General features: G+C 38.6%; 1 protein-coding gene across 1 annotated transcript in view; it reads right to left on the bottom strand.

The window, feature by feature from the left end:
* Positions 1-27,478, bottom strand: part of PKHD1L1 (PKHD1 like 1) — a gene marked incomplete at its 5' end in the record, with an annotated part of 147,787 nt that overhangs the window by 44,350 nt on the left and 75,959 nt on the right. The window contains 14 exons of the mRNA XM_080909342.1: positions 1,006-1,179; positions 2,673-2,802; positions 3,570-3,688; positions 5,184-5,313; positions 7,014-7,162; positions 7,662-7,750; positions 8,704-8,875; positions 9,587-9,746; positions 11,280-11,431; positions 14,558-14,749; positions 17,252-18,281; positions 20,083-20,219; positions 21,936-22,177; positions 26,915-27,044. Of these exons, the coding sequence (XP_080765468.1) occupies positions 1,006-1,179; positions 2,673-2,802; positions 3,570-3,688; positions 5,184-5,313; positions 7,014-7,162; positions 7,662-7,750; positions 8,704-8,875; positions 9,587-9,746; positions 11,280-11,431; positions 14,558-14,749; positions 17,252-18,281; positions 20,083-20,219; positions 21,936-22,177; positions 26,915-27,044 (3,006 nt within the window). The remainder of the gene's footprint in view (positions 1-1,005; positions 1,180-2,672; positions 2,803-3,569; positions 3,689-5,183; positions 5,314-7,013; positions 7,163-7,661; positions 7,751-8,703; positions 8,876-9,586; positions 9,747-11,279; positions 11,432-14,557; positions 14,750-17,251; positions 18,282-20,082; positions 20,220-21,935; positions 22,178-26,914; positions 27,045-27,478) is intronic.

Here is a 27,478-nt window from a genome sequence, read left to right as displayed (position 1 = left end):
AATGCAACAAACAGTCATAATGGATTAGAGCATAATAAATATGTTTAAATGTATGGCTTGTATAGTTAACTAATGCAAAGTCTTGTTAGGCTGCATATGACTCAGAAAGTAAAATTCTGAACAGGACAAATGAAGTCCTGATTTCTGTCCCCCAGAGCTCACATAAAAAGTGTGCTGACTGTGTCTTAATAATTCCAGCGCTGGAGAGGTGAGAAAAGAGGATTCTTGAGGATCACCAGCCAAACAATTTCACCCTAGGTTCAGAGAACTTGTCTCACCTTGTCTCAAGAAATAAGGTGGAGAACAGTTGAGAGAGATACCTGATGCTGAACTCTGACTACCATATGCACATGAAAGTATGTCTGTCTGCACACCCATGAGCATGCCCGTGTGTATATGCTCATGCACACATGTGTACATGCACACACATATTTACAGGTACAGACAGACAAACAGACACACAAAAAATACACACACAGGAGATCATCATTAAAGTATTCTGGAGAATACTATATGAAATGAGAATCAAAGATTATTTTTTCATTGACTGTAGGAATCTTCTTCAAGACCACAAGACTTAATAAAGCTTAAAAAGTGTTTTCTAGATCACAATGAGGTGGGGATGACGGAGTTCAAACAGTACCAGAGAAAAGAAGAGTGAATAGAATTGGTAGATAGAGACGATGACGGCACTGGAATTTACTATATTGCCTTTCTCTGTATTGGGTATATTTGAAGTTTCCCTTAAAACAAACACAGGCGGTGTTATGAAATCATTTCTGTTTGTCTAGTGAAGAGTCTGGCTGTTAACTAACTCCATTTCTGTTGTGGTAATTCTTACTGTCTATGAAGAAGAAATAGATAGTTAATAATGTAACACACAGAATATGCAATCACACCGAAAGCTCTGTTTTTCTGTGTGGTCCTATGGAGAATTGAGAATTGTAAGTACAGGAGACTATGTTATATGTCACTTGGGAAAAAATGGACTGAACTTATACTAACCCTTAAGTGTCATTGTGTTTCCAGTGAATGTGCCAACCAGGATCCGTGCACCGAAAGACTCCTTGGACCAAGCCGAGTAATCTTCACCAATTATTTTGATGTTCCTACTCAGTATCCCAACATCCGCTGATAATGTGTAGCTCTGACTTGTTTCAGGGATCCATTGTCTCTCAGCTGCAGCCAGATAAATGGGTCATTGTCAGTGTTTGGGAATATTTATATATTAGTTCCTTTAAACATGTTTCTAACATGCCGAATGTTGACAACATGTATAAACTGATTAGATATACTACTTAAACAGAGATAAATGGCAAACTGAAATTAAGATATTGCTTTATTTACACACTAATGCATTCAATATATATCATCTCTTTAAAATAAAAGAGTAGTAAAATTAGAAAATAAGGAGTTATTACTTTCCTCTCCCCTTTAAAAAGTTTTATACTTTTGTAAAATTGATGAAGCACAAAGTGAAAAAAAAGTCTGATACTGGTTTTCCTGACACCAACTTAATTCGGTCAATACGTCCATTTCCAATGGAATCAATGTTCCTGAAAACAACATAAGTTTGTTTCTCTTTATGGTTTAAAACTTTTAACATATATACATCATGTTACCTTACCCATTCTACTACTGATGAACATCTAGGCTTGTTAAGAGCTTAGATCTTATGAATAGTGACTATCTTAAGATAGTATAGGAAGAATAGATTGTAAGTATATTATATACTTGTACAAAACACCCTTATATATCACAGTATCATGTAAAAATGAATACATGAAAATTAAAATAATAAAAATTGATAGGAACAGAAAGTGCTTAAGATTATTTTAAATAAGAGTTGCTGCTTAATACTCTTTGGAGATAGTTTGCGATTACATCAAATTATACATGAAAACATTATTGCAATGAGACTTGAAATGCTAGCTTAAATTTGAATCAGTGAGGAAATGCAGAGTTATTTAAAGAATGTTGCCCTAGGCTCTGAGTAGAATTTTTCAAGCAATAGATATTATTTTTTCCCAGTTCTTAGACCTGGAATGGCTCTACCTTTATATACATGTTGCATATGAACCAGAATGCTGCATAAATATGTATTTGTGTATCAGACACAATTTTATCTTTTTTTGTTTTTTTATGGTATGTTTATGTGTCTTTTGTTTACATATATGTCTGAGCAGCACACATATGTCTCTATGAATTCAGGGGCCAGGAGAGGGTGTTGGGTCTACTGAAACTGGAGTTATCAGTGGTTATGAGTCACTGTGTGGATGTTGGGAATCACAAAGAGTTCTAGAGAGTGACCTTAACTGCTGAGCCTTCTCTCCAACCTCGGATGAAAGTCTTTAGAGTTTCACAATATATCAAAAATCACTTGGAAACTTAGAGAAAGAAAAAACAGGGGCATACTCCAGAGAACGTTATGTAAATGGTCTTTGTTGAATATCTGCTGAGTGAGTGAATGAATAGATGAGAAATACATATAGCAAAGGTTATTGGATGGCAAAACAAAGAAAGTAGGATCCACTGATACCAAAGCCAATGATTCTGCCAAAATATTTGTAAAGTTTAATCAAAGAATGACAATTACAGGGTATTTAACTAGAATCTGGCCATGTCCAGACACTTTAATTATATATCCATTTGTCTAAAGAGCAGCCACTTACCAAGGTGAGTGTAGGAAAGACTATCATTGAGGATGAGAATTTTGTGCCCATGTAGGATTTTAGCAATCCTTCTGATCTCTGTCTGACGTAAATCATAGCTTGTGGTAGTTATCACAACTTCTTCTCCCTCCTTAGGAAAATCCAAGTGCCAAATGCAAGAGTAATTTTGAAAGGAGGTTCATGGTACTTAGTAAAAATCATCAATCAATTCTAAATTCATATCTTAGTAGCAATCAGGGTACTGTCTGGTATAATAAACTATACATCTAGATCTCTAACAATAAATGTGCCCTGTTGTTGTTAGTAGTTTTAGAGTACTATGTTCATCTATGTACCATGACGCATATACAAAACCCCATTCTCACAAACACACATATGCATGTATTCTACCCTCAACCACCTCCATGCAGAAACACACACACAGTGAATAAATAAAATGTAAAAGAGTCTAAACTATGAAGTTACTATTTGTATTCTACTGTTCTCTCATTACCATAGACATTACTTAATGTCATTGTGCGTCTAAGTTTGTTTCTTCCTAAGTGTTAAACATTTCACATCAAAACCAACAACTGAAGAAATAGCCAAGCTAACAGTAAAATCTATTTAAAATAATTCTACGGTCTGTTTTTCAAGAATTTTCAATTTTCAAATATTTAGAAGCAACAACTTTCATATTTTTTATAACTAAAGTGCCCATGATGCTATTTATATATTTTGAAGAACCTCGGGCATCATGATTTCTAACTAATTGTTATCAGGTTTTCCCTAGCAAGCTGCCTGTAAGATAGAAATTTCCCATACTGTTAATTACAGAAAGTAAACAGAAAACAGAGAAGAAACGGTTTCAAGTAAACTGATGGCGTATTTATCTTACAACGCATTTTTCTTTTCTACCTGCCAGTCCACGGTCTCCACCAGAGATAAGATTTTGGAGCCTGCCTCTGCAGTTTCTAGCAGTTTAGTTTTATAAACTGAACGTGGGAGTCCATGCAGGTCCAGCTCACCAAACACCCCTGAAGGAGAGAAGAGTTCTTACACAGGGTCCTGAGTTAGAGGTTTGTGTAGAGTGGGAATATCTACTGATGTATTTCAGTAAGACATTAAACATTTGAGAACCAGTGGAATGAAATGAGGTAGGCTTCGAAAGTGTTGGCAGTTTGACCTACTTTTGGGAATCTAGACCATAGTTCTGCAGAGGATGGCATTGTCTGGCATCAATGGGAGGAGAGGCCTTTGGTCCAACAAAGGCTTGTTTTTCCCAGTGTAGGGAAATGCCAAGGCGCTGAGGTGGGAGAGGGTGGTTGGGGGATGGGAAGGAACAACATCTGAAATGTAAATGCAGAAAATTTTCAATAAAAAAATTTGGGGGAAAAATAAAAATAGAGGAAGAATAAAAGAGAGAGAGAGAGAGAGAGAGAGAGAGAGAGAGAGAGAGAGAGAGAGAGAGAGAGAGAGAGAGAGGAATCCAGCATGAAAGGAAACAAATCAGGAGGCTTACCACAACATTATTTTGGAAATATTAAAAAATGGAATTAATCTAGATGCCCATAAATGATTGACTATATTTCAATTGTATTAATAGTGGGGGGAAGTATTCTCAATAAAGGAGTGTCTGTTGACGGTGATTGATCTGCACATCACATATTGATAATATGTTCTGCAAAGAACCAAAAAGTTGCTAAGCACAAATGATGTGTTTAACCACCTTTTAACACAATGAAAACACAATAGATACTGGGAAAAAAAAAGAGTATTTGTACAAGACAAGCAGGTCACATACAAAAGATACAGAGTTGTCACCTAATACTAGTTTTCCTCAAGGTAGGAACTGGAAACATAAATGTTTTTAGCAGTGGTTTTTTTTGGTGCCATTTGTAATATTTGTAATAATGCCTTTAAAACAAACATAAAAAAGACATAAAATATCTTTAAGTCTGAGTTTGTGTGTCTGGATTTTAGTAACACTTTTATGTGTCTTCTAAATGAATATGCAACAATATTGATAAAAGCAGCTGTTAATTATGGTCAAATTAAACTCTTTCAAGATCTTTGCCTTCCAGATTTAAATAGGACTGTGCACAATACACTGATACCTCAGGGAAATTAAGCTCAACAGCAATTATAAGAGGGTAACTGGCTGTATAGCCAACTGAAACACATTTTCTGTATACTGAATATGGAATTAAGCGTAGGAAAGCGGTCTGTTATGAAAATTATTATCGTTCTTTTATATCACGGAAAGATTACAGAGAAATAATCCTGATATGTAGGACTTTACTAAATTTAGTTTTATAATACCTTACAGTTTGATTTGAAGTATGCACATCCACAGCGGTTACTAAATTGTAATGTGGCATTATTTAATATTTTTAAATTCCGCGCCCGTGGTTAGTATAAAGAAAAGACTCTAAAAGATTGCGATGCCATACCATCATGAATTAAGTCCTGCTTATTTTGAAATAAACCAAGAAAAAAGACAAGAGACATTTAGCATGTGATAACGCATACCTAAGACCTTTGCCCCTTGATTCGGTCCATCTGGAAAAGCCCATTCTGGGGTAGAATGATTTCCTCGAAGAACAATCTGTAATTCGCCTTTAAACGGGTTATCTTCCCAGCCTCCAATTAATCTCCCTCCCTGCAGTGAAGCAGAAAATTGTTAATACTTAAAAAAAAAATCTGAGCAGAAAAAAATCATCCATAAAAGAAAATTAAGAAGTTACCAGAAGTGTCTGTCGTAAAAAATGAAGGCATTTTGCTAGATAGTTCTTGTAAGTGGAGCTGACAATGAGCCATTAGCCTCAGAATAGATTATCTGAATTATTTTTCCAAGGGCGAATTCAGTATCTATTTATGGTCAGAATCAGACCAAGAGCTAAGATCTTCTATGACCTAAGTGATGTTTGGAAACACTGCACTGTATTTGGATACAATAGGTCAGACACAGAAGATGCCCCTATGTCTTCTGTTTCAGCAATGCCAGTGACGACCACCGCTGCTGATAACAATGGCTTCCACCAAACGCTCACTGACGATCGTAAGGCTGCAACTGTGTTAATTATAAACTTTGTCCTTTGTACCAAACCCATGAACTGGTATTTTTAGTTTTATTTCGCAGGCGAGAAAACTGCTGACGACGTGAGAGCTGTCGGACAATGTACCCAGCATCACCCAACTGCTGAGCCGCGGAGACCCACGCGTAGCTTTACTCAAACCCTTCCATCTGTCCAAAATCTTATGCTCCGTAAAGCATCGAAATTCGCTCCTGTACTTTATCCTTTCTTAAAGAAAGACTAGTTAATTCCAATGCAGCATTTTTTTATGAATTCTTTGAGAATCTCCTATGCTATATTTGGATCCTTCTCATTCCCATCCTCCCAGATCCATCCCTGCCTCCCCACCGCTCCTATCTTCCTGGCTTTTTGTTTCTCTTCCTTTTTATAAACAACCCGCACAGACCAATTCCTCTTGCCCGTTAGCGTGGGGCCCTCTACTGGAGCTTGTTAATCTGGTCGTGAATCCATGTTTGGGGAGCTCGGGAGCCTCAGAGGCGAACCCACGGTTATTATTGTGTTCTGTGGACACAGTCTCGAACTGCTGTCCGCATTTATACATCTCTACACATAGACCACCACTACAGCTCTCGCATCTCCCCAGAGAGGCTTATTTGTGCAATAAATGCTCTCTTCAAGCAACCCCTAACAGCTTTTTTGTTTAGCCACTCTTCTCATAAATAGTAAGTAGTAAGGAAGTAAGACAATTAAACTGATCAGGCTGTTACAAGCTCAAGACCACCTGAGGGTGATAGAAGAATAGGGGTGAAGCCCCTTGGTTACTCTTGATTTTATAAACCCATCACTGCCCCTTCATTTTTATGAAATGCTGTCTGGTTGTTTTTTTTTTTTTTTTAATAAAATCTTTTGATTTTTTTCTCCCCAGAACAACCTACAGATTTGCTATTTGTTGGTGTGGATGCATAATTAATAACTAATCTTTATATGATATATTTCTTTATATGATAACAATAAAATTGTCTTAAGTTTGAGCAACAACCACACACTAAAGAGGATGCTGTTAGTTATCTGAGTAAGGAAGATGAAGCCATAATTTAAAGAGAGCAGAAATACATTGGATGTGTGTGATGCTTACATTTTTCTGGGCTATGGTGTGTGTGTGTGTGTGTGTGTGTGTGTGTGTGTGTGTGTGTGTGTGTGTATGTGCTTGCACATGCATATATGTCTACACACTGACCAAATATTTTCTTGTTACCAGGTCCACAAATTTTCACACCAGAGATTAATAGGTTTAATTATATAAGCCATACGACCTAAGTCTCACCTGCACTGATATGTAGGTGGCATTTAAAACAACTCTTCGATAAGCAGGGCCAGCAACTCCCACCTCAGATTTATCCTCGATTTCTAGAACTCCCCAAATAATGAGTTTTTCCATTGGGGGTATATCCACGTCAGCTACAATCCATGTTCCTTCAAACAGTAAGAAATACAGTGCAATCAGCACAATGAAGCTCGTGGAACAACATTGACAAGCCTAACAGCCAGTCTTGTCTTTGAAGTTCTTGAATTCTTTCCCATGTAATGATGATTTCTATAGCTCACAGAAAGCACGATATTGCGTTTAGGTTGCTGTTATCAGTGTTCTGTTTTGAAACAGTGCTATCATATTCTAAATTTGGCCTTGCACTTCTGTGATAAAGCAACACCCTTTGCTTGGTGTTCTGAGACGAGGGGAAACAGGCATATGCCACCACACCCAGCTAATGTTATCATTAACAGCTTTAAATATACAGAAAACTGGAAGTTTTTTTTTTATACCCAGACACAATAGCAAAGCCCATGTCTTTACACTTACTTGCTTTTCCCTAATGTGGGTGCTTAAAGACAGAGTCATAACTCACGATACATCTACTCCACTACTCCATTGCCGTTACCTAAATGCTGACATTTTACTTATGTATGTGTTTACCTTCAGGAATAACCACATTGGCTCCTGGACGAGGTACACTATAGTTGTTTTCTGGGGATGATTGCCAAAAGGACTCATTTGACCATAAACTGGAAAAAATGGTAATACTTCCATTAATAATCACCTCTGTATTTAATGAGTATATTAGATGTCTTAGGAATGCTAGAACTTGAAGTTGATATTTAATAATTTTACTAACTGGCCAGGTAGATGTACAATTAGTAGTATAAAACATATAAAAACTATGTACTTTTTCTGTTGAGCAAAATAATTTAAAATAATTCGGATACATTTCTTCTTGCCAAATCCTTTTTTTGATGTATGGCAGTTTAATTAAACCAAGTTAATTTAATCTGAGATCTGTCAATTATTCTGTGGTCTTATGAGACCCGACCATAGAAAATTTAAGATCATTGCATTCTGTATCTATTTATGTCTCTGGCAAATACTGCTATGTCACAAAGTACATGCAGAGGACATATTTGTGCAGATTCCTTAACCCGAAGGACAGGAAACATTAAGTCTGACTTGTCTAGAATACGTTGAAGTTAGGGCCTAGGCAGCGGCAGGTAGAAGTTTGGGGTGATGGGTTTGTACAGAGTGAAGTCTGCTTTAATAGACATACACATGGGAGCCTACTAAAAAAAGAAACCTCACCCTTTGTCATTATGCCTTCTAGAAACTACTTGCTAGTGAAAATTTTCCTAAGGGATGTCATTACAAATTTGATATCTTCTTGCTGGAAATGACTAGTAACGAAATATAAGAGAGCCATTTACACACTAATTAAAAAAATGATGGTCCAGATGGTTATAAAGAATAGAGAGTGATAAGAACTGAAAAAATACAAGCAAAAGATTTTAGCTGAAAGAATTGAGATCCGTGGTCAACTTTTCACCGCTCTAAGACTGTAGCAACTTCTACACATAAGTGTTATGAGCTCTCTCTCGTCTTTTTCCTGGGGAGTGGATTAGAAACCTAGACAGATGTTGAGTGTGGATGTGTCTTGCGAACCAAAACCCACTGCAGAAAGCCTACGTACTTGTAAGTGGCTGGTCGTTTCCTGGGAATTGGTTTTCCTGATGGTGGATGAACCGGAAAGCAGTCTTGGAGAACACAGCAGTAAGCTTGGAAATTAATAATCACATCCTTCACATCAGGATCTAGCGTCCCAGGGTTGGGCTGGCTCTGAGGAAGTTCGCTTCTCCCTGACACTGGCACACAATCAACATGGCTTTCAGTTCATGTGTTAACGTGGTGATCGAAAGTCCTCAACTCTGTACAACGTCTTGGCATTTTGAAAATATCATTTGCTCAGAAACACAAAGTAGGTATTGGGAAACTTCACCAAGATAGATAGTATACTGAGATGAAGTATTGAGGAGAATGAAAAACATCTTGACAAACACCAGTGCCTTAAGGGATTAGAGAGGTGGCTTGGAAGTTAAGAGCATGGGTTACTCTTCCAGAGGACCTGATTTTATTTCCAGCATCCACATGGGAGCCCATAACTGTCTATAACTCCTTTTGTACATGGTGCACATACACATATGTGAACAAGACATAAAATAAAGATACACACATGCATGGAAAATAAGAATACCTTAACTTTTACTTTAAATTTATTCTTAAATAATTTCATTTTCTAAAAATAATTTTAAAAATATTAGTTATCATTCTATTTGTCTCTCATATTGTAAAGTCATCAGAACCTTGAGTAATTATATTAGTATTATCTTTTAAAAAAACATGTTTTCTAAATTAAAAGACTTTTCTAGAATTAATTTTATATCTATCACTTTTACACAACAAATATATATCAAGTTCTGATAATACAGGCTACAGCATGTCACATACTTCTATTGAGAAATTGCTCTTCCTTTTAGGTAAATTATTAGGTAAGACATGACATAATGGATACATACCCAAGTAGTAGAGAGTACTGGTGTTTGCTTCCAGATGCCAGTCCCCATTCTTGCTAGAATTCCAGTTCAATGGGTTTGAGGAACCATTCCTCATATCGACAACATTAAACATATCAGGATTTTGAGTGAAGTTATGTGATATAATTACATAATCTTCTTCCTAAAATATTTGCAGGAAAATAGTGGCTGGGTTTATGTCAATAAATGCTTCATATTATGACTTAGTTTTTAATCTTGTGTTCTTAGCCAATGGAGAGTGAAAAGTTGGTTTCCCCGTTTACCCTTCAGTTGGCTTTTATGTTCTGTTTGACTTTTTGTAAGCCTATGCCAACAATGACAGCTCTGTATCCAAGGAAATGAGAGGATCTCTCTCTCTTTCTAATTCTCTCTCTCTCTCTCTCTCTCTCTCTCTCTCTCTCTCTCTCTCTCTCTCCTCCTCTCTCTCTCCCTCCCTCCCTCCCCCCTCCCTCCCTCTCTCTCCCCCTCTCTCTCTCCATCCCTCCCTCCCTCCTCCCTCCCTCCCTCTCTCTCCCCCTCTCTCTCTCCCTCCCTCCCCCCTCCCTCCCTCCCTCCCTCTCTCTCTCTCTCTCTCACACACACACACATGTTCTTCACTCACATGTACAAATTAATGTATAAGTGTGTCTTGCATATGTAAATGTTTTAAGGTACCTTCTTTATGGTACCTTAAATATTTATAATGCTGCTAGACAGGGTTTCTGGGCCACACCGCATCAGTAGAAGAACGTGGAAGGGAACACATCATCAAGATGCTGACTACACTTACTGGACACTGGAGAGTTGAGGTCAGAGTATGGAACGTTTATTTCTTTCCAAGGATAATGCATATTTGCAAAGACGCAGATAGGCAGATATAAAACATTGTATAATGATCTTTATTTGGTTCGTGATACAAACAAACACTTAATACATGGGACTCAATAAATTACAGCTATCAGCATGGTAACAGGGACAAAAGCAGGCAAAATCTTAACATGGCAAAGAATTGCAACCGAAGAGTACACATGGAGAGACCCATGGCTCCAGCCGCATGTGTAGCAAAGGACAGCATTGTCTGGCATCAATGGGAGAAGACATTGGTCCTGTAAAGACTTGTTTCTCCAGGGTAGGGTAATACAAGGGTGGTAAGGTGGGCATGGATATGTGGAAGGAGGAGCACCCTTATAGAAATAGGGGGAGGAGAAATGAGAGAGGGGGGAACTGGGAAAGGGGATAATATTTGAAATGTAAATACACTAAATATCCAATAAAAATGAAAAAAAAAAGATGGATTTGTGAAGCGAAAGCATTCTGACTCATAGGTCGAGGAAGTCACTCAATGGATAAGAGCATGTGGTTTGGAAGCCTAATGACCCAAATTCAAATTCCAAAGCCTCACGCAAATGTCCGGCATGACTCACACACCTTTAACTCCAGAGGACACCTGAGACTTTCTCCCTTCAGCCTAGAGCCAGGCTGAATGAGATAACCTGACCCAAGGGGATAAGGTAGAGCTAGATAAAGTCACAGATGTCCAATCTGTATACATACATGCACATACACCATACATATACAAACTCACAAACAGGTGTGCCTGCACACGTGTGCACACACACACTCAGAAAAGAAAGAGATAATGGGTTTGTGAGGAAGACAGTGTAGGCTGAGAGTTTTGTTTTCTGTATCTCTTTACCTTAAATCCGTAGAATGTGGAAGTGTATGATATGTTGGTTAAGTGCTCCACTCCTTTAAAATACCAGTTAATGTGATTTGCATTTGGGATCAGAGCCATCCACCCTGACATATGGGTCAGGCGCTTCTTCTGAAAGGGAACAATGCTGGTGCCTGTGGAAAGGCATAAAATAAGCAGCAAATATGTCTGTTTCTGAGCAAAAGAAAATACAAATACTGGCTCAGTCTGTGGCATTTTATTTTACTTTATTTGGCTTTTTCAAGACAGGGTTTTCCTGCATAATTCTGGCTGACCTGGAACTCGCTCTGTAGACCAGACTGGCCTTGAACTCACAGATCTGACTCTCTCTGCCTCTCAAGTGCTGGGATTAAACATCTGAGCCACCACAGCAAGTTTGTCCATGGAATTTCAAGAAAAAGATTCTATTATGTATAAAATACCTTTAACCAAAACCCCGCACTGTTTAATATTACATTTAACTGTGGTATGAAGTGTTGACTATAGTAGCCTAATGGATAGAGTTGTACGTTAATATGATGCTCTCTGATTATTTGGCTTATAGTGAATACTATCCTTTCATTTTCGTACCTATATATGTTTTTGTAATCATTTAAAATTTTAGTATTTATTTAAAGGAAACCATTCATAAAACTTCAGCTGCAATTTATTTATTTATTTATTTATTTATTATCATAGACACTAAGGGGAGGAGTGTTGTTCCGTGTTGATCTTTAATATGACAGAAAAAACCCATAATGAAATCCAGATTTAAGCTACTGCATGGCATCATCAGCATTACTTAGATACGCCGATGGCGGTTAACTCGATCATTTTAGTTCACTAGGGAAAAGTAAGAATGCCTCCAGTCAAATCTAAAATAGCCGTGCCATCATAATAAATGGTAGGGGTGGTGGCACCGAATACTTATCTCCCCAGAAGATCTTCCATTCTCAATGCTCTGTATTGCTACCCTCTGCCTTCTAGTTGTTCTGGGAGAGAAGAAGAGGATGGAAGTAAGTCCGTTCCTGTATTTATCTCCCCAGAGGAGCATATGGAGTCTTGGTGGTCTGGTGTCACCTTAATGAAGAGGACAGTTTCTACAAGTCAGCCTACTTGACAAAGCCCTTTTGGAGTCTGCCTTCCTTCACTTCCTCCTTTCAGGACCAGCTGGATTATAAATTTTTAAATATCACATTAAGGCTATATTTGCTACTTTATACTTCATATAAAAATAAACATTGGAGGCCCGGGAGACAGACATTTAGCTTAAGTTACTTAAATAATTTACCACTTGTTACATACAATAGGTTATATCATACATTCAAGCCATTAGTATAAAACAGGCTTGTGTTAAATGTTTTTCTAAACTAGGGCCTAATGTATGTATCTGCAAATGCATAAAGTAACCTAGACTGAGCCATCTTGTTTAGAATGTTATGTGTAGTAGATGCATTTTCAGCATTACTCATTTTTTAACTAGTAACAGGTTTAACAGAATACAATGCATAGGAAGTTAAAAATAGCATTAGTTTCTAAATAGATGAATAAATAGATAGATAGAATATTATAAATAGATAGATATGAAGATTTGAGCTGCTCAAAGTGGGCGACTGAGGTGTAAACAGAAAAGATATGCTTAGTTACTGGCATTATAGATAGTGGAGACAGAACAAATCCTTAGGAAGGACTAAGGAACTAAGGGCTGTCCCTCCCAGAGAGCAGACAACTGTTCTCCGTAGACCAATGTGTGAGAAGTATAGTCCTGATGATGTTTAGTTAAAAGGCAATAGAACTTTTAAAAGGTGCAGGCTCATGGTAGGTGTTTGTGTCATTAAGAACCGGCCGTGGGAAGGGAATGTGAACGGATTCGGTAGCTTGGGTCTACTATGTTTCCTCACCAGGCATACTTCCTCGCTGCAGGCTCAGAGGCAGCTAACTAGGCCTGCTGGTTACAAATAGGAACCTCAAAAACTGAGCCAAGATACACCTTTCTCCATAGAAGTTAATTATCTCAGGCCTTTGCTGTAGGAATGGGACGATGAGCAACAGTGTAACCCACCGTAGGGAACTGCAGAGGTCTATGAGCTGAAGATTTCTGAAGTAAGAGGCAAGCCTACAAGTTCCGTTTGGTTGAAAAGTCGCACATGGATTGTGAGTAATTACTTCAACCTAGTCAGGCAATAATGCCAAGTGTACAAAGAACCATTTTATTACTGTCACAAATCAACAGTCCCCGGGACTTCATGTGTATCTCTTGATCCACCCCCACGCATTCAGCGAGCATAGAAAAGGTTTGTCTTCAAGGAGAGCGACCTTGATCTATCCTTACTGTCTTGTTTCGATCAATATGCCAAGTTTCTTGCTTTCTGTAATAATTGTATCTGGTAATTACTCAATCAACAGGATATGCATGCATGCGTGTGTGTATGTATGTGTGTATGTATGTATGTATGCATGCATGCATGCATGTATGTATGTATGTATGTGTGTATGTATGTATGTGTGTATGCATGTATGTGTGTATGTATGTATGCATGTATGGATGTATGTGTGTATGTATGTATGTATGCATGCATGCATGTATATATGCATGTGTGTATGCATGTATGTATGCATGTATGCGTGTATGTATGTATGCATGTATGTATATATGCATGTTTGTATGCATGCATGTATGTGTGTATGCATGTATATATGTATGCATGTTTGTGTGTATGCATGTATGTGTGTATGTATGTATGTATGCATGCATGTATGCATGTATGCATGTATGTATGCATGCATGCATGCATGTATGTATGCATGTATGCATGTATGCATGTGTGTATGTATGTATGTATGTATGCATGTATGCATGTATGTGTGTATGTATGTATGTATGCATGTATGTATGTATGTGTGTATGTATGTATGTATGTATGCATGTATGTATGCATGCATGCATGTGTGTGTATGTATGTATGCATGTATGTATGTATGTATGCATGTATGTGTGTATGTATGTATGTATGCATGCATGCATGCATGTATGCATGCATGTATGTATGTATGCATGCATGCATGTATGTATGCATGTATGTGTGTATGTATGTATGCATGTATGTATGCATGTATCTCTCAAGAACTCACCTTGAATAGCTGGTTTCCTGCCTGGAGTATGACTAGCATAAATGTGCACTTTTCAATGTTCAGAACACCATGAAGTAACAAAAGAAAATGGTAACAGGAAATTAGGGAAACACTGAAATTCTTGCCTCATCCTGTCAGGATTCACTTACCAAAAGAGTCTGAGAGAACCACATCTTTTTCAAGCAGAGATACCGGCGAAGGCTTGTTGAATGCTAGACGGTGAAAACTGACGGAGGCATCGCAGACTGAGCCAGGAAAACCAATGCTCCATGCAGCCTCTTGAGTGCAGTGCGCAGGGTCCAGTAAGGAGCTGTGAGGAATGACAGTGTGCCCTCTGTGCCCTGGGGAAGGGACAGAAATAGCATGTTTCCAATTTTACGAAAGAAAAGTAATAAACTGACCTACCACACACATAGGTCCTGTGACCACAATATTACCACCAAAATCGACAAACGTTGGTATAGGATTTTTGCTTGCAAATGACGAAGATACATTTGTTTGACAGTAGGCTTTTTCTGTCAAGGGAATCACCACAAATATATTTGAAACACAAGACCCGACGCATGCACCAGAGTCAAAGAGACGGAAAACGGCCCGAGTAACTTGATTCAGGATTCAAAGAGATCCAAAGAAAGACTCAAACCTGCTCGCAGATCATGTGCTTTCAAACAAATATGGGCTTAGTTACTAGAAAACATCTCACACTGGCTTTATGATCATTGAAGAGAAAACAATTCCTTAGGAAAGATTTGGGGATCTAAGAACCATGACACTAAGCAAAATAATTGTTCTTTATAATTTTTAAAACCTGTAGTTAGTGAATAAAAGTTACTTAGAATTTTACTGAGAACCACTACCTTCTCCCCTCCAAAAGCCACAGTTAGAACGGGAGGCAGAAAGCATCAAGTGTAACTGAGAACTCAGGTCATGTGAACATTGAAAAGGATGCTGTTTCATCTTTCAAAGAGACTGTCAGTGTTAGCCACTGAGATCTCTGGGTTTACCTGTCAGTTCATTCTTAAAAATGTGTTACCAAGTAACACGTCTACACAAGCTTCTACCCTATTTAGATAAGTTCATTATAGACAATTGATAAAGATAAAAATCCTTTAGAAATCAGAGATATTTATAGAAAGTGTGGCATGTTTTGACTTAAATGACTTAAGTGACTTAAAGTGATATAAAAAAAACTATGATGCACATGGATTTTTCTAGGTTTAACATTTCATTTAAAATTTTAATAAACTTTATTATAAAAAACTTGCAAAAAATCACACACTAAATGTATCCTGATCCAACATCCGTACATCTCAATGAACTTTGATGAAGTTAAAATCCACTCTGAAGCTACAGAGATGTACATTAAATTTTATACTAGATTACCAAATATATCTTTATGCATTCATACACCACCAAAAACAAAAAATCCACAGCAGAAATAGGAGTAGAAAAAAAAAAAACATGATATCCTCTTTTATAATTCTTGCCTATTGGACACATTTTAAAGCAAATGCAAATTAAGACATTAAATTACAAAGGAGTTGATAGCAGCCGTGTAGCCCCTCTTAAAAAGTATTCTAGGCAGGCCGTGGTCCCAGCACTTGGGTGGCAGAAACAGGTAGATCTCTGACTTCAAGGCCAGTTTTGTCTACAGTGAGCTCCAGGGCAGCCAAATTTACACAAAGAAACCCTGTCTTGAAAAACCAAAGAAAGAAGGAAGGAAGGAAGGAAGGAAGGAAGGAAGGAAGGAAAGAAGGAAGGAAGGAAAGAAGGAGGGAAGGAGGGAGGGAGAGAGGGGAGGAAGGAAGGAATGCAAGCAAGAAAAAAGGAAGGATGGAAAAAGGAAGGAAAGGAAGAAGGAAGGAGGGAAGGAAGGAAGGAAAGAAGGAAGGAAGGAAGGAAAGGAGAGAAGGAGGGAGGGAGAGAGGGGAGGAAGGAAGGAAAGCAAGCAAGAAAAAAGGAAGGAAGGAAGAAAGAAGGAAAGGAAGAAGGAAGGAAGGAGGGAAGGAAGGAAGGAGGGAGGGAAGGAAGGAAGGAAGGAAGGAAAGGAGGGAAGGAGGGAGGAAGAGAGGGGAGGAAGGAAGGAAAGCAAGCAAGAAAAAAGGAAGGAAGGAAGAAGGAAGGAAAGGAAGAAGGAAGGAAGGAGGGAAGGAAGAAAGGAAGAAAGGAGGGAAGGAAGGAAGGAGGGAAGAAAAGAAGGAAAAAAAGCAAGAAAAAAGGAAGGAAGGAAGAAGGAAAGAAAGAAAAGTGTTCTAGTAAGGGTCTATTCTGCCTTCACAGAGAAGGAATTTGTATCTATTTGTAGGGAGTGTGGCTGAGTCCACAACTTGGTAGTTAAAAATACAAATTTTTATCTGAATGAAAAATAACAGCAGAATGGTCAAATCTAGCATCAAAATGGCAGTGAGCAGTGTCTCCACAGATGTTCCACAAACTACCGTTCATCCAAAAACCACACTGTCAATATTAGAAAGAGGTAAAAGGGCACATTTGGAGGCTGCTTCCGACAGTTTGGAGCTCTTTAAAAAAAAATCTTTTGTGCTTTCCTTTGATTTTCAAAGCAGAAGGTCAGTTAACTGCTGGATTACAATCTGTGGTGCTGGTGATGCAGTTACTGATGTGTAACTGTGGTACAGCCCTAACAGTTCAAATTCACATAAACATATATTTGGTTTTCCGAGACAGGCTTTTTCTGTCCTGAAACTCACTCTGTAGACAAGGCTGGCCTAGAACTCATAGAGAACCACCTGCCTCTGCCTCCCGAGTGCTGGGATTTAATGCGTGCAGCATCCCCGTCTGTCTTTAAAGTACTTTGGAAACCACAGATTGAAGGACGCCATTACCTGTGAGGGAGCCATCCACGTCAATCAGTACGGCCTCGTGTTCCCATCGAAAGCCAGCCTTATTCGGGGCATGAAAGTACCGGATGCCATCGAACTTGGCACTCCAACCTCCACACCTGTCATTACAAACCCCAGTGATGGATGTTACTCCTAAAGCCACACAGCCATGGCGGTCAAAATTCATAAAATACACGGATGACACAGTCAGGCCTTGGCTAAATGGGAGAACCAGGCCTTTTGAGGTGCAAAATGTGGATCCCAACCCCAGCTCATCAAGATGACCAACGATCTTGGCATTTTTAATCACAGCTCCATTGCTTTCCCCCCATCCCCCAACATAGGGAGCCAGGATCCTCTTGGTCTCGATTCCGGCCTCATAGTTGTTCACCAACACGAAGTTGCGGAACTGCAGGGCGCCCCCATTGAGCCATTCAGCTCCTTTTTGGCAGTTCCACACGGTGAGAGAGTCAAAGACAGCCGGCGCTGGCACTGTAGACGTACACGATCCTGTTTGCACGGGGAAATACTCTTCAAAAATCCACAGTCCAAACCACCCCTGAGAATGAACCGTGTTGTTGAAGAATTCTCCAAGTGGAATCCGCTTTTGGCAAATGTTTCGGTCGAAGGATGGGCCATCGGGGTGGTCATTCATTCTGTACCAAAAGCCAAAGTGAGTGCCACCAGCAGCCACATTGTGCCGGATGGTGTTGTTAGGGTTGGTTACCCAAAATGCAGCGGGGGTCACGTCATCGTTTAGTAGGCTGGTACTTTGCTGTACAAAGACCGCCAGATTGTATTGTAGAATGTTGCCGTGTTCAATACCATCTTCTATGAAGAATGCCCCTCCCTTTATATCATAGATAATATTCCTCTCCACAAGGAGGTGGTGTGTATTGTGGATTGTAACAGCTCTGTTGTATGCTTGATGAATTGCGCAGCCTCTCACATACGACTTGAACCGTAAATCTCCAAGCAGGTGCCAGTGTATTGGGTATCGTCCCAAACGAAAAGATTGGCCAGCATGGTACACCTGTCAGGCCCGAAATGAGAACTGCTCAGTAATCTTCTGTTTCAAGGTAACCCCCAGTTTCATATTAAGACATGAATATATTAATACCCTCTACATTATTCATACTGTTATTTGAAATACTATTTTATTCTGAATAAAATAAAATCTTTTATATAATGCAATTTAATATGACAGTCCTTGGTAGGGAATGAATGAATGGGGCACATAAGTAAATTAAGAGAATTAATAAACAGGCCTATTGCAAGGTAGCTGTGCCTTCTAATGTATGCTCAATGCTGTTTGACTCTTCTATGTTGTTTCTTCTTCTCTACAAGTAAACTTTTTTGTTTAATAAAATAAAACTATGACTCAACTTTTCTATTTAGCAAAATACAGCTCTTTAAATGTCTTCTTTTCCCCTAATGCTTTGATTCCCATATATAAGAAATGTTTTGGGATATTTACCAGGTGCCACATACTGTACTGTTTTATATGCAAGGTCACAGTCTTTACCATTATTTAGGGAGGTTGCCACTGACTTAACCTCATAGATGAAAAACAAAAACAAACAAAAAAAAAACTGTAAACAGCCCAGGGGCCTTGTTCGCACTTGTAAAGGTCTTTTTCAATCCAAGTGGGTGTGGCTCCTGATTAGAAGCTGTTAATAATCATTCTTTCAAGCCTATGATCTAGTTATCTAATATTCAAGATGTTGACATGTGTAATTCAACATAATCCTGTTATCTAAGAAAAGAAAATCTCAGAACCACCATTTATTTATTTATGCATTGTTTTTTTTTCTTTAGATTTGTTTACTTTTATATGCCTTGGTGTTCTTTTTATATGCCTGGCTATGTCTGTGTAAAAATGCCAGATCCCCTGAGACCGGAGTTACAGACAGCTGTGAGCTGTCATGTGGGTGCTGGGAATCGAACCAGGATTCTCCAGCACCCAGTAATGGTAACTGCTGAGCCATCTCTCCAGGCCCCAGCTCTTTATTTTAATTTTATTTCTACAAAATTAACTATCACGAATATTATTGAATAGACAATTTGATTCTGGAAACTTCAGTTTGTTTACATGTCAGATGTCACATGTGTAATCCATCTAAAGGGGAGGTCCTTGCAAGTGTCAGTGCTGACTTTGAGTGTGCCCAGAGTGGGCTTATCGATTTTGATATTGTGGATCTGATCCTTTCTCCAAGCCTTTCTTCACCGAATACTTGATACGAAGGGGTAAGTTCTGGTTAACAAGTCTGACTATGAAAAAGATGTAAATGGGATTGTGAAATCTATAAAATATTATGAGTTTGAGTCAATAAAGGAAGCCAGGAGTATGGGTAACAATTTCAAATAAATCTGGTAAGAGGAGGCCTCTCATGTAACATTGAAAAGACACCCAATAGAAATAATGAAGTGTAGTATGCAAGCTTTGATAAAGAAAGGGGCACTTTAAACCCAACAAAGAACATGTGACAGGTGGCTGATGTGGTTACGTATGGCCCATGTGGCTCATCTGACAGGAACAAAATACAGGGGACAAACACGAACAGCTCAAATCACGGTCACAAAAGGACTTGAATTTTGGACGTAACATGAAGCCATTATTAGGTTTCCAATAGTGTGTCTGGGCGGACATGGTTTATGTTTTTTTTAAAACACGGAGACCAAATATCTAGATTAATCAAATGAGTATTTGACCTCATTAAAACTGTTCATTCACCGGTGTGCTATCAGATTCGATGTAGATTATGGCAAACAGCAGGAGCTCAATCCACAGTCACTGTATGACACCTCAGTGTTTGAACAATAGCTTTCCTTACCTCTACATATTCTATTCTTCCGGTTACCATGTCAGCCCCAGGGAAAGGAGCGTGCAGCATGATACAGCCTCCAAACTGGTCACTTCCCATTTCTTCTCCAAACTTCCCTTGAAAGCATGTCTGTGTAGCAAATTCCCCTTTAAGAAGGTTTGAAGATATTTAAAATTATTCAAGACTTTCCAGCAATAATACTGGTTAAAATTTCCTTATACTTATTTTGTTTCTCTCTATTAACGTATTTTCAACTTTATTCTGGAACATAATTATTGTGCATTCATATCTTCTTTTTCTTCCTAGATAATAAGAAAGGGAAATGAGGTGCTTGTCTTTGTATATGCTAAAGCATTTTTTTAGAGATAGTACCAAATAATATTTGAATGGTTGGGTGAATAAATGATAGAAGTATTTTGTTTGTTGTTTCTGAAGCTTCTGCTTCAAATTGGGAATTAACACAATGTAAAATTATGCATGTACAGCACTGGAGTCTGACAGCCTGATTTGCATAACGGGAAGAATTCTCATTTTAAAGAGCTTTCATACCCACTCTGAGACTTGATGCAGATAAAATGGCATCAGGAAGCTGACCATGTAACATAAAATCCAAAGAACATATGCTTATCTTAAAAAAAGCCATTAACAAACTCTAGCCTGTTGTTATTTACTAATGACTAAAAATACTGCGATAACTTGTCAAATGACATTCTGCTTTATAGTATAAACATATTATTAACAGACATCAGTATCCAATAATTCTCTACTGCATGCTTGGGCCCTTTCACTAACTCGTTCCCTTGAACTTCATCGGAGCTGTTTACTTACTTTTGGCCAATGGCACATGCACAGAAGCAAAATACATTGTTTTAGAACCTTTGCAGTGAATTGGTGGTTTGACTCTCTAGCAACATAGCTTTGCTTTGGGGATTATGAGAACCCATATTGAGAAAAAGCCTACATCAGTCTGAGTCCTGAAATGATTACAATGGAACGAACTTCCTGCTGACCCATATTAGACTAGACAAATGCAGCATGAATAGGAAGTGTCCTTTGTCACTGAAAGATGTGGATACTTTCTGCTACATAGTATAGTTCTGTGGCTCACAACTAGGGATGATTTTGTTTTCAGATAATACTTTTACAACACCTGGAAGCCATTTTTGATTGACATTCTAATGGGAATGTTCGTAATATTTGATCGGCTCAGATCACCCATGTTGCAAAATATCCTACAGTGCAAAGAACAGAAATTCATGATTCAGAATGATTTGGGCCAAAATTTCAAAGGCATTGCTACTGCCATAGAATACATGTCTAAAAAGTTACAGATCTATTTATCTACCCACATATCTCTTGGTTTCATTTATCCACTTTCTATAAAGTTACCATTGTCTATGAACCACTTACTTGACTATCAATCTACAACAAAACGACTCTTACATGTACTACAGACTTTGGAAAATACTGAGAGCATTGTTAAAGACTTGCGAAATAAAACATCAAATACTGTGTTTGAAACTCTGTGTTTTCTTGGCAAATATAAGTGACGTAGCTTCTGTGTCACAGTGAAGCTGAAGTTATCTAGGCTGCATAATAAAGGACTCTAAGCACAGAAAAGTGTAAGAAATTACAAGAACAGAAAAGGGACTTTATCGTGGATTCCAAGCACACTCATTTCTTCCACTTTAGAGTCAGCATTGACCATTTTTCTCATTATATTGCAACTGCTATAAAGAGATTGGTGTTTCCAAGTTCCCATGCTTAATGTCTACAATGAAATAGCACACTTCAATATAAACCAAAATATTTTGAAAAACCTGAATGATCACTGTCAGCCACACGATGGCTGCTAAGCGTACCTGTGTCAAATCCATCGGGACATGATGGAATCTTGTCGTTCCATTCCACATTAGCAGACCCTCTTATTAAGATATTTCTTGTAAGAATTCCAACCTCTGCCCTGGCTTCAAACACAGTTCCATCAGGGAGTGTGGTGGTAATTCCCAAGTGTGTGTAGTTTAGTGGCCGAGTCAGAGTTATGTGCGTTCCATCCGCAGATACCAATGCGATGGTCCGTTTCTCATTCTCTCCCTGACTGTGTCTGTAAAATTTTGAAGAAAAAGAAAGTTAACTTACACATTCGCCGTGTTTGGTTTACACACTTGAATGCTTCGGTCATAAAATGAGGTGCTTTTGGAAAATGTCATGCTATATGCTGGAGATATACTTGAGAAGAATGTTTCATATGGAGAGTAAGTGTGGTGACTCATTTCAAACCTGAGTGGGATATTTGTTCAGAGCCTGCAAAAGCAATCATTTATAGCTTTAAGTATCATCCTTGGAGGTTCTTAAATGAGAATGACATTTTAGTTGCAGTAATGACTGAAAACAGCTTCAGAGGGAAGGGATGTGTTACTGGCATCCAGTGGAGACGGGGGAGAGATGTTCCCAAGCATCCTGGAAGACAATAATAGCTTCATACAGCAATGAGGATCAGATTCAAGGTGTCAATCATGACAAAGTAGAGACTCTTACATTTGAAGCCACTAGAAGTTTCTAAGTAGAGAAATTATTCGGTTGTCATTTATTCTCTAATACACTCAAAATTCCGGCCACAATAAGAGAGTCTTGCTAATTTTATGGAGGACACATTCATATATTTAGTTCTTTAAAAGATTGGGATCTAGCTTGCTTTCTAGTGTGCCAAGTGTGCCATGACCTTACTTAGTGATGCCACACGCTTATGAAGCTCTTTCTTTGAGGTACATTTTGCTATGGTGCCGATCACCCCACTGCAGTCTTCACTGCAGTTGTGTAAGGAAGTGGTAGTATGCACTACTTTTTATTATTACATATATTTTATATACATTTCAAATGTTATCCCCTTTCGTGGATTTCCCTCCGTTTCCCCTATGCCATCCCCCATCCCCTGGCTTCTATGAGGGTGTTCACCCACTCACCAACCCCCTCCTACCTCCCTGCCTTGAAATTTCCCTACATTGGGTCATTGAACCTTGGCAGGACCAAGGGCTTCTCCTCTCATTGATGCCCAACAAAGCCATCCTCTATTACATTTGTGTTTGCAGCTATGAGTCCATCCATGTGTATGCTTTGGATAGTGATTTAGTCGCTGGAAGCTCTGGTTGGTTGGTATTGCTGTTCTTAAGGGGTTTCAAACCCCTTAAGCTTCTTCAACCTTTTCTCTAACTCCTCCATTAAGGACCCCCTTCTCATTTCAGTGGTTGGCTGTGAGCATCTGCCTCTGTATTTTTCATGCTTTGGCAGAGCCTTCAGGAGACAGCTATACCAGGCTTCTGTCAGCATATGCTTCTTGGCATCAACAAATTGTCTGGTTTGGTGACTGTATGTGGGATGGATCCCTAGATCAGACAGTTCCTGGATGGCCTTTCCTTCAGTGTCTGCTCCAAACTTTGTCCCAGTATTTCCTCCTGAGAATATTTTTGTTCCCTCTTCTAAGAAGGACAGAAGCATCTGCACTTTGGTCTTCCTTCTTCTTGAGCTTCATATGGTCTGTGAATTATATCTTGGATATTCTGAGCATTGAGGCTAATATCCACTTCTCAGTGAGTGCATACTATGGATGTTTTTTTCTGATAGGCTTACCTCACTCAGGATGCTATTTTCTAGTTCCATTTATTTGCCTAAGTATTCCATAAAGTCATCATTTTTAATAGTTGAGTGCATTACTCCATTGTGTAAATGTACCACATTTTCTATTCATTCCTCTGCTGAAGGACATTTGTGGTCTTTCCAGCTTCTGGCTATTATAAATAAGGCTGCTATAAACATAGTGGAGCATGTGTCCTTGTTGTATGTTAGAACATCTTTTGGCCCACTGTACAGAGACAGGCAGGTAGATCAATGGAATAGAATTGAAGACCCAGAAATGAACCCATACACCTATGGTCACTTGATCTTTGACAAAGAAGCTAAAATTATCTAGTTGACAAAAGACTGCATTTTCAACAAAAGGTGCTGGTTCACCTGGAGGTCAGCATGTAGAAGATTGCAAATCTACCCTTTCTTATTACCCTGCACGAAGCTGAAGTACAAGTGGATCAAGGACCTCCACATGAAATCAAATACACTCAAACTAATTTAAGAGACTTGAACACATGGGCACTGGGGAAATTTTCCTGAACAGAACACCAATGGCTTATGTTCTAAGATCAAGAACTGACACATGGCACCTCATAAAATTACAAAACTTCTGTAAGGCAAAGGGCACTGTCATTAGGACAAAATGGCAACTAACAGAATGGAAAAAGATTTTACTAATTCTACATCTGATAGAGGTCTAATGTGCAATATATACAAAGAACTCAAGAAGTTAGACTGCAGAGAACCAAATAACCCTATTAAAAATGGGATACAGAGCTAAACAAAGAATTCTCAACTGAACAATATTGTACTGGATGCTTTTGTGTGTCAACTTGACACAAGCTGGAGTTATCACAGAGAAAGGAGCCTCTCTTGAACTGCCTCCATGAGATCCAGCTGTAAGGCATTTTCTCAACTAGTGATCAAGGCGGGAGGGCACAGCCCATTGTGGGTGGAGCCATCCCTGGCCCAGCCCATTGTGGCTGGAGCCATCCCTGGCCCAGCCCATTGTGGCTGGAGCCATCCCTGGCCCAGCCCATTGTGGGTGGTGCCATCCCTGGGCTGGTAGACCTGGGTTCTATAAGAAAGCAAGCTGAGCAAGCCAAGGGAAGCAAGTCAGTAAGTAACATCCCTCCATGGCCTCTGCATCAGCTCCTGCTTCCTGACCTGCTTGAGTTCCAGTCCTGACTTCCTTTGGTGATGAACAGCAATGTGGAAGTGTAAGCTGAATAAACCCTTTCCTCCCCAACTTGCTTCTTGGTCATGATGTTTGTGCAGGAATAGAAACCCTAAGTAAGATAAATATTGAATGGCTGAGAATTACCTAAAGAAAAAAAAAAAAAACATCCTCAATCAGGGAAATACAAATCAAAACCACCCTGAGACTCCACCTCACACCAGTCAGAATGGCTAAGACCAAAAACTCAGGTGACAGCAGATGTTGGCCAGGATATGGAGAAAGAGGAATACTCCTCCATTGTTGGTGGGATTGCAAGTTGGTACAACTGCTCTAGAAATCAGTCTGTTGGTTCCTCAGAAAATTGGACATAGTACTACCTGAGAATAGTATGAAATTCTAAGGAAACCGAGAGAGACCTAGGAATGGCTATGGTGAGCCTTATTGTTAGGAACAGACACAGCCCAATACCCACAAAAAAACATGTTTTCATTCTTTTAGCATTAACAAATTTGAAATATTTTGTATTTAATTAAAATATAACTACAAAGTTGTACTCATTTTTCTTTGATTCCTCCCATAACTAATCCCCCAATTCTCAAGTTCACTAACCTTTCTTCTTTACCCAATGTTGGTACAGAAAAGCAATTTCCTTGATTCTGGCTTTAAAATTTCTCAGATTCATAAATTAGATTTGGTGGGAAATCCCTTAATTCATATTTCTTAATGCTTTGGCTGGGAGCCTTGCTTCTAAGAACTAGGCCATCTCTCGATCTAATTCATGTGTCCTTAAACCAGCTCTATGCTAAATTGTAAAGTTGATCTTTCATTCCACATAGAAAGGTCATAAATACAGATTTCCCATTTTATTAGTGAGCCCCGTGATTTTCCTCCTTTTCTATTTTGTCATTATATAATTTAAATTTCCTTCTAGGGGCGCGATAAATGAGCACTTCCAAAGTTAAATTTGTAACTATATATTTATCTCTCTCTAACATCTGCAATCCTATTTTTAACTTGAAAAATAGCATCTTGCATTTTCATTTTTAAATTCAGTCACAGGCTTGGCAGATCCGTTTCTTGTCATAATTACTCTTCGTTTCCGGATAAACATAACCGCATGCAATCTAAGTGTCTATAATTTGACTATCAAGCTACGCACCTCTCATTTTCTGCTCTTTGAGATTCTTGGGGCAGAGATGCTAGATCTTAATTTATAAATTGCGAGAATATGTGGCTAAATGAAAGTTAGGGGGTATAGGTAGTGTCATCTATGGCATTTCTGGAAAGTTCTGCCAGCTTAGTATCATTGTATACTGATTTATTCTCTTTTTCCTCTATTGCAACCTCTCATTTTGTTCTGTGAGAATCACTGCCAAGCAAGGATGATGAGGGAATTCTGCCTGCTGCCCAGTCATGTCCTCTGGTGATCCCAAAAAAGCTCACTTACACAAATGTGTTTAGCTAAAGCCCCAAGTCCATGTTTTTAAAAGACTTTTATGAGCAGAATTCTTCTTTCTAGTAAAATCTTACTTAAGAACCTAACCAGGTAAAATAAAGCATTTTATTGCTACATGTAATTTTACTATGGTTCAGATTTAGACTTGTCCTTATAACAAATTAGGTCACTGGAAACTCAACACATACCAGTGATCAGACAGAAGCTGACATCTGACCCACATGGATTTAGCTGTTTATATGTACCTGATTTGTTTGTTTTTGTTGTTTTGCTTTTGTTTCTGTTGTTTGTTTTGTTTTTCTGAGAAATTTTTTTTTCTGTGTTACCCTGGCTGTCCTGGAAGTCACTATGTAGACCTGGCTGGCCTAGAACTCAGGGATATCCTCCTGCCTCTGCCTCCCAAGTGCTTGGATTAAAGATTCACACCACCACCACCCAGCTTGCTCATGGTTCTTTCCCAAATACTTCAAGTTCAAATAAAATGGTTTGAGAAATTTCCATCATTCTTCTTTTACACAGATTTTACACAGATAAAAAAAAAAAAAAAAACCTCTGTATCCCAAATCAACATCATCTGATACCTGTGTCCTGTGCTCGCAATCACGATGCTGTCTCCCACCCTCCATGTCACTGCTTCTTGCACAGTTAAAGTCCAGTCTCCTGCCTCTGCAGTATGAGCCAAGCGAGTCCAGATCACAGGAATAGGCCGACCTGAAAACCACATACAGACAAAGCACCTCTTCAGAAGTGTTTTCCGGTTTACTAACAACTTCCCGCATTCGAATAAGTCAATTTGGGGAAGATTTATTTTACCTTGATATATTTTACCACTTATCTCAAAAAAGACAAAATGAACAATCGGGTTAATAATGATCTACGTTCATAATAATGTATGAATCTATGAAACTAGTAAAATGGCTTAAACTGACAATCTACAGCTAAATCATATATATATTTAAGAAATAACAGTAGGATTTATGTTTAGTTTCAGGTTGGACATCTAAGGTCACAGTATTCCTCTTCAAAGCATTTTGTATCTACAAAAGGCTACAACTGTCACCATACAGAAGTCATCAGTGTAAAAATGATTTCGTTCATGTTTGAACCGTGTTGCCCTAGCACCTCAAGCATAATCAAAGTGCATT

This window comes from Micromys minutus (assembly GCF_963924665.1).
Source record: "Micromys minutus genome assembly, chromosome: 33".
In the NCBI taxonomy this organism is placed as follows: domain Eukaryota; kingdom Metazoa; phylum Chordata; class Mammalia; order Rodentia; family Muridae; genus Micromys; species Micromys minutus.
This window is presented reverse-complemented; position numbering and strand designations above follow the sequence as displayed.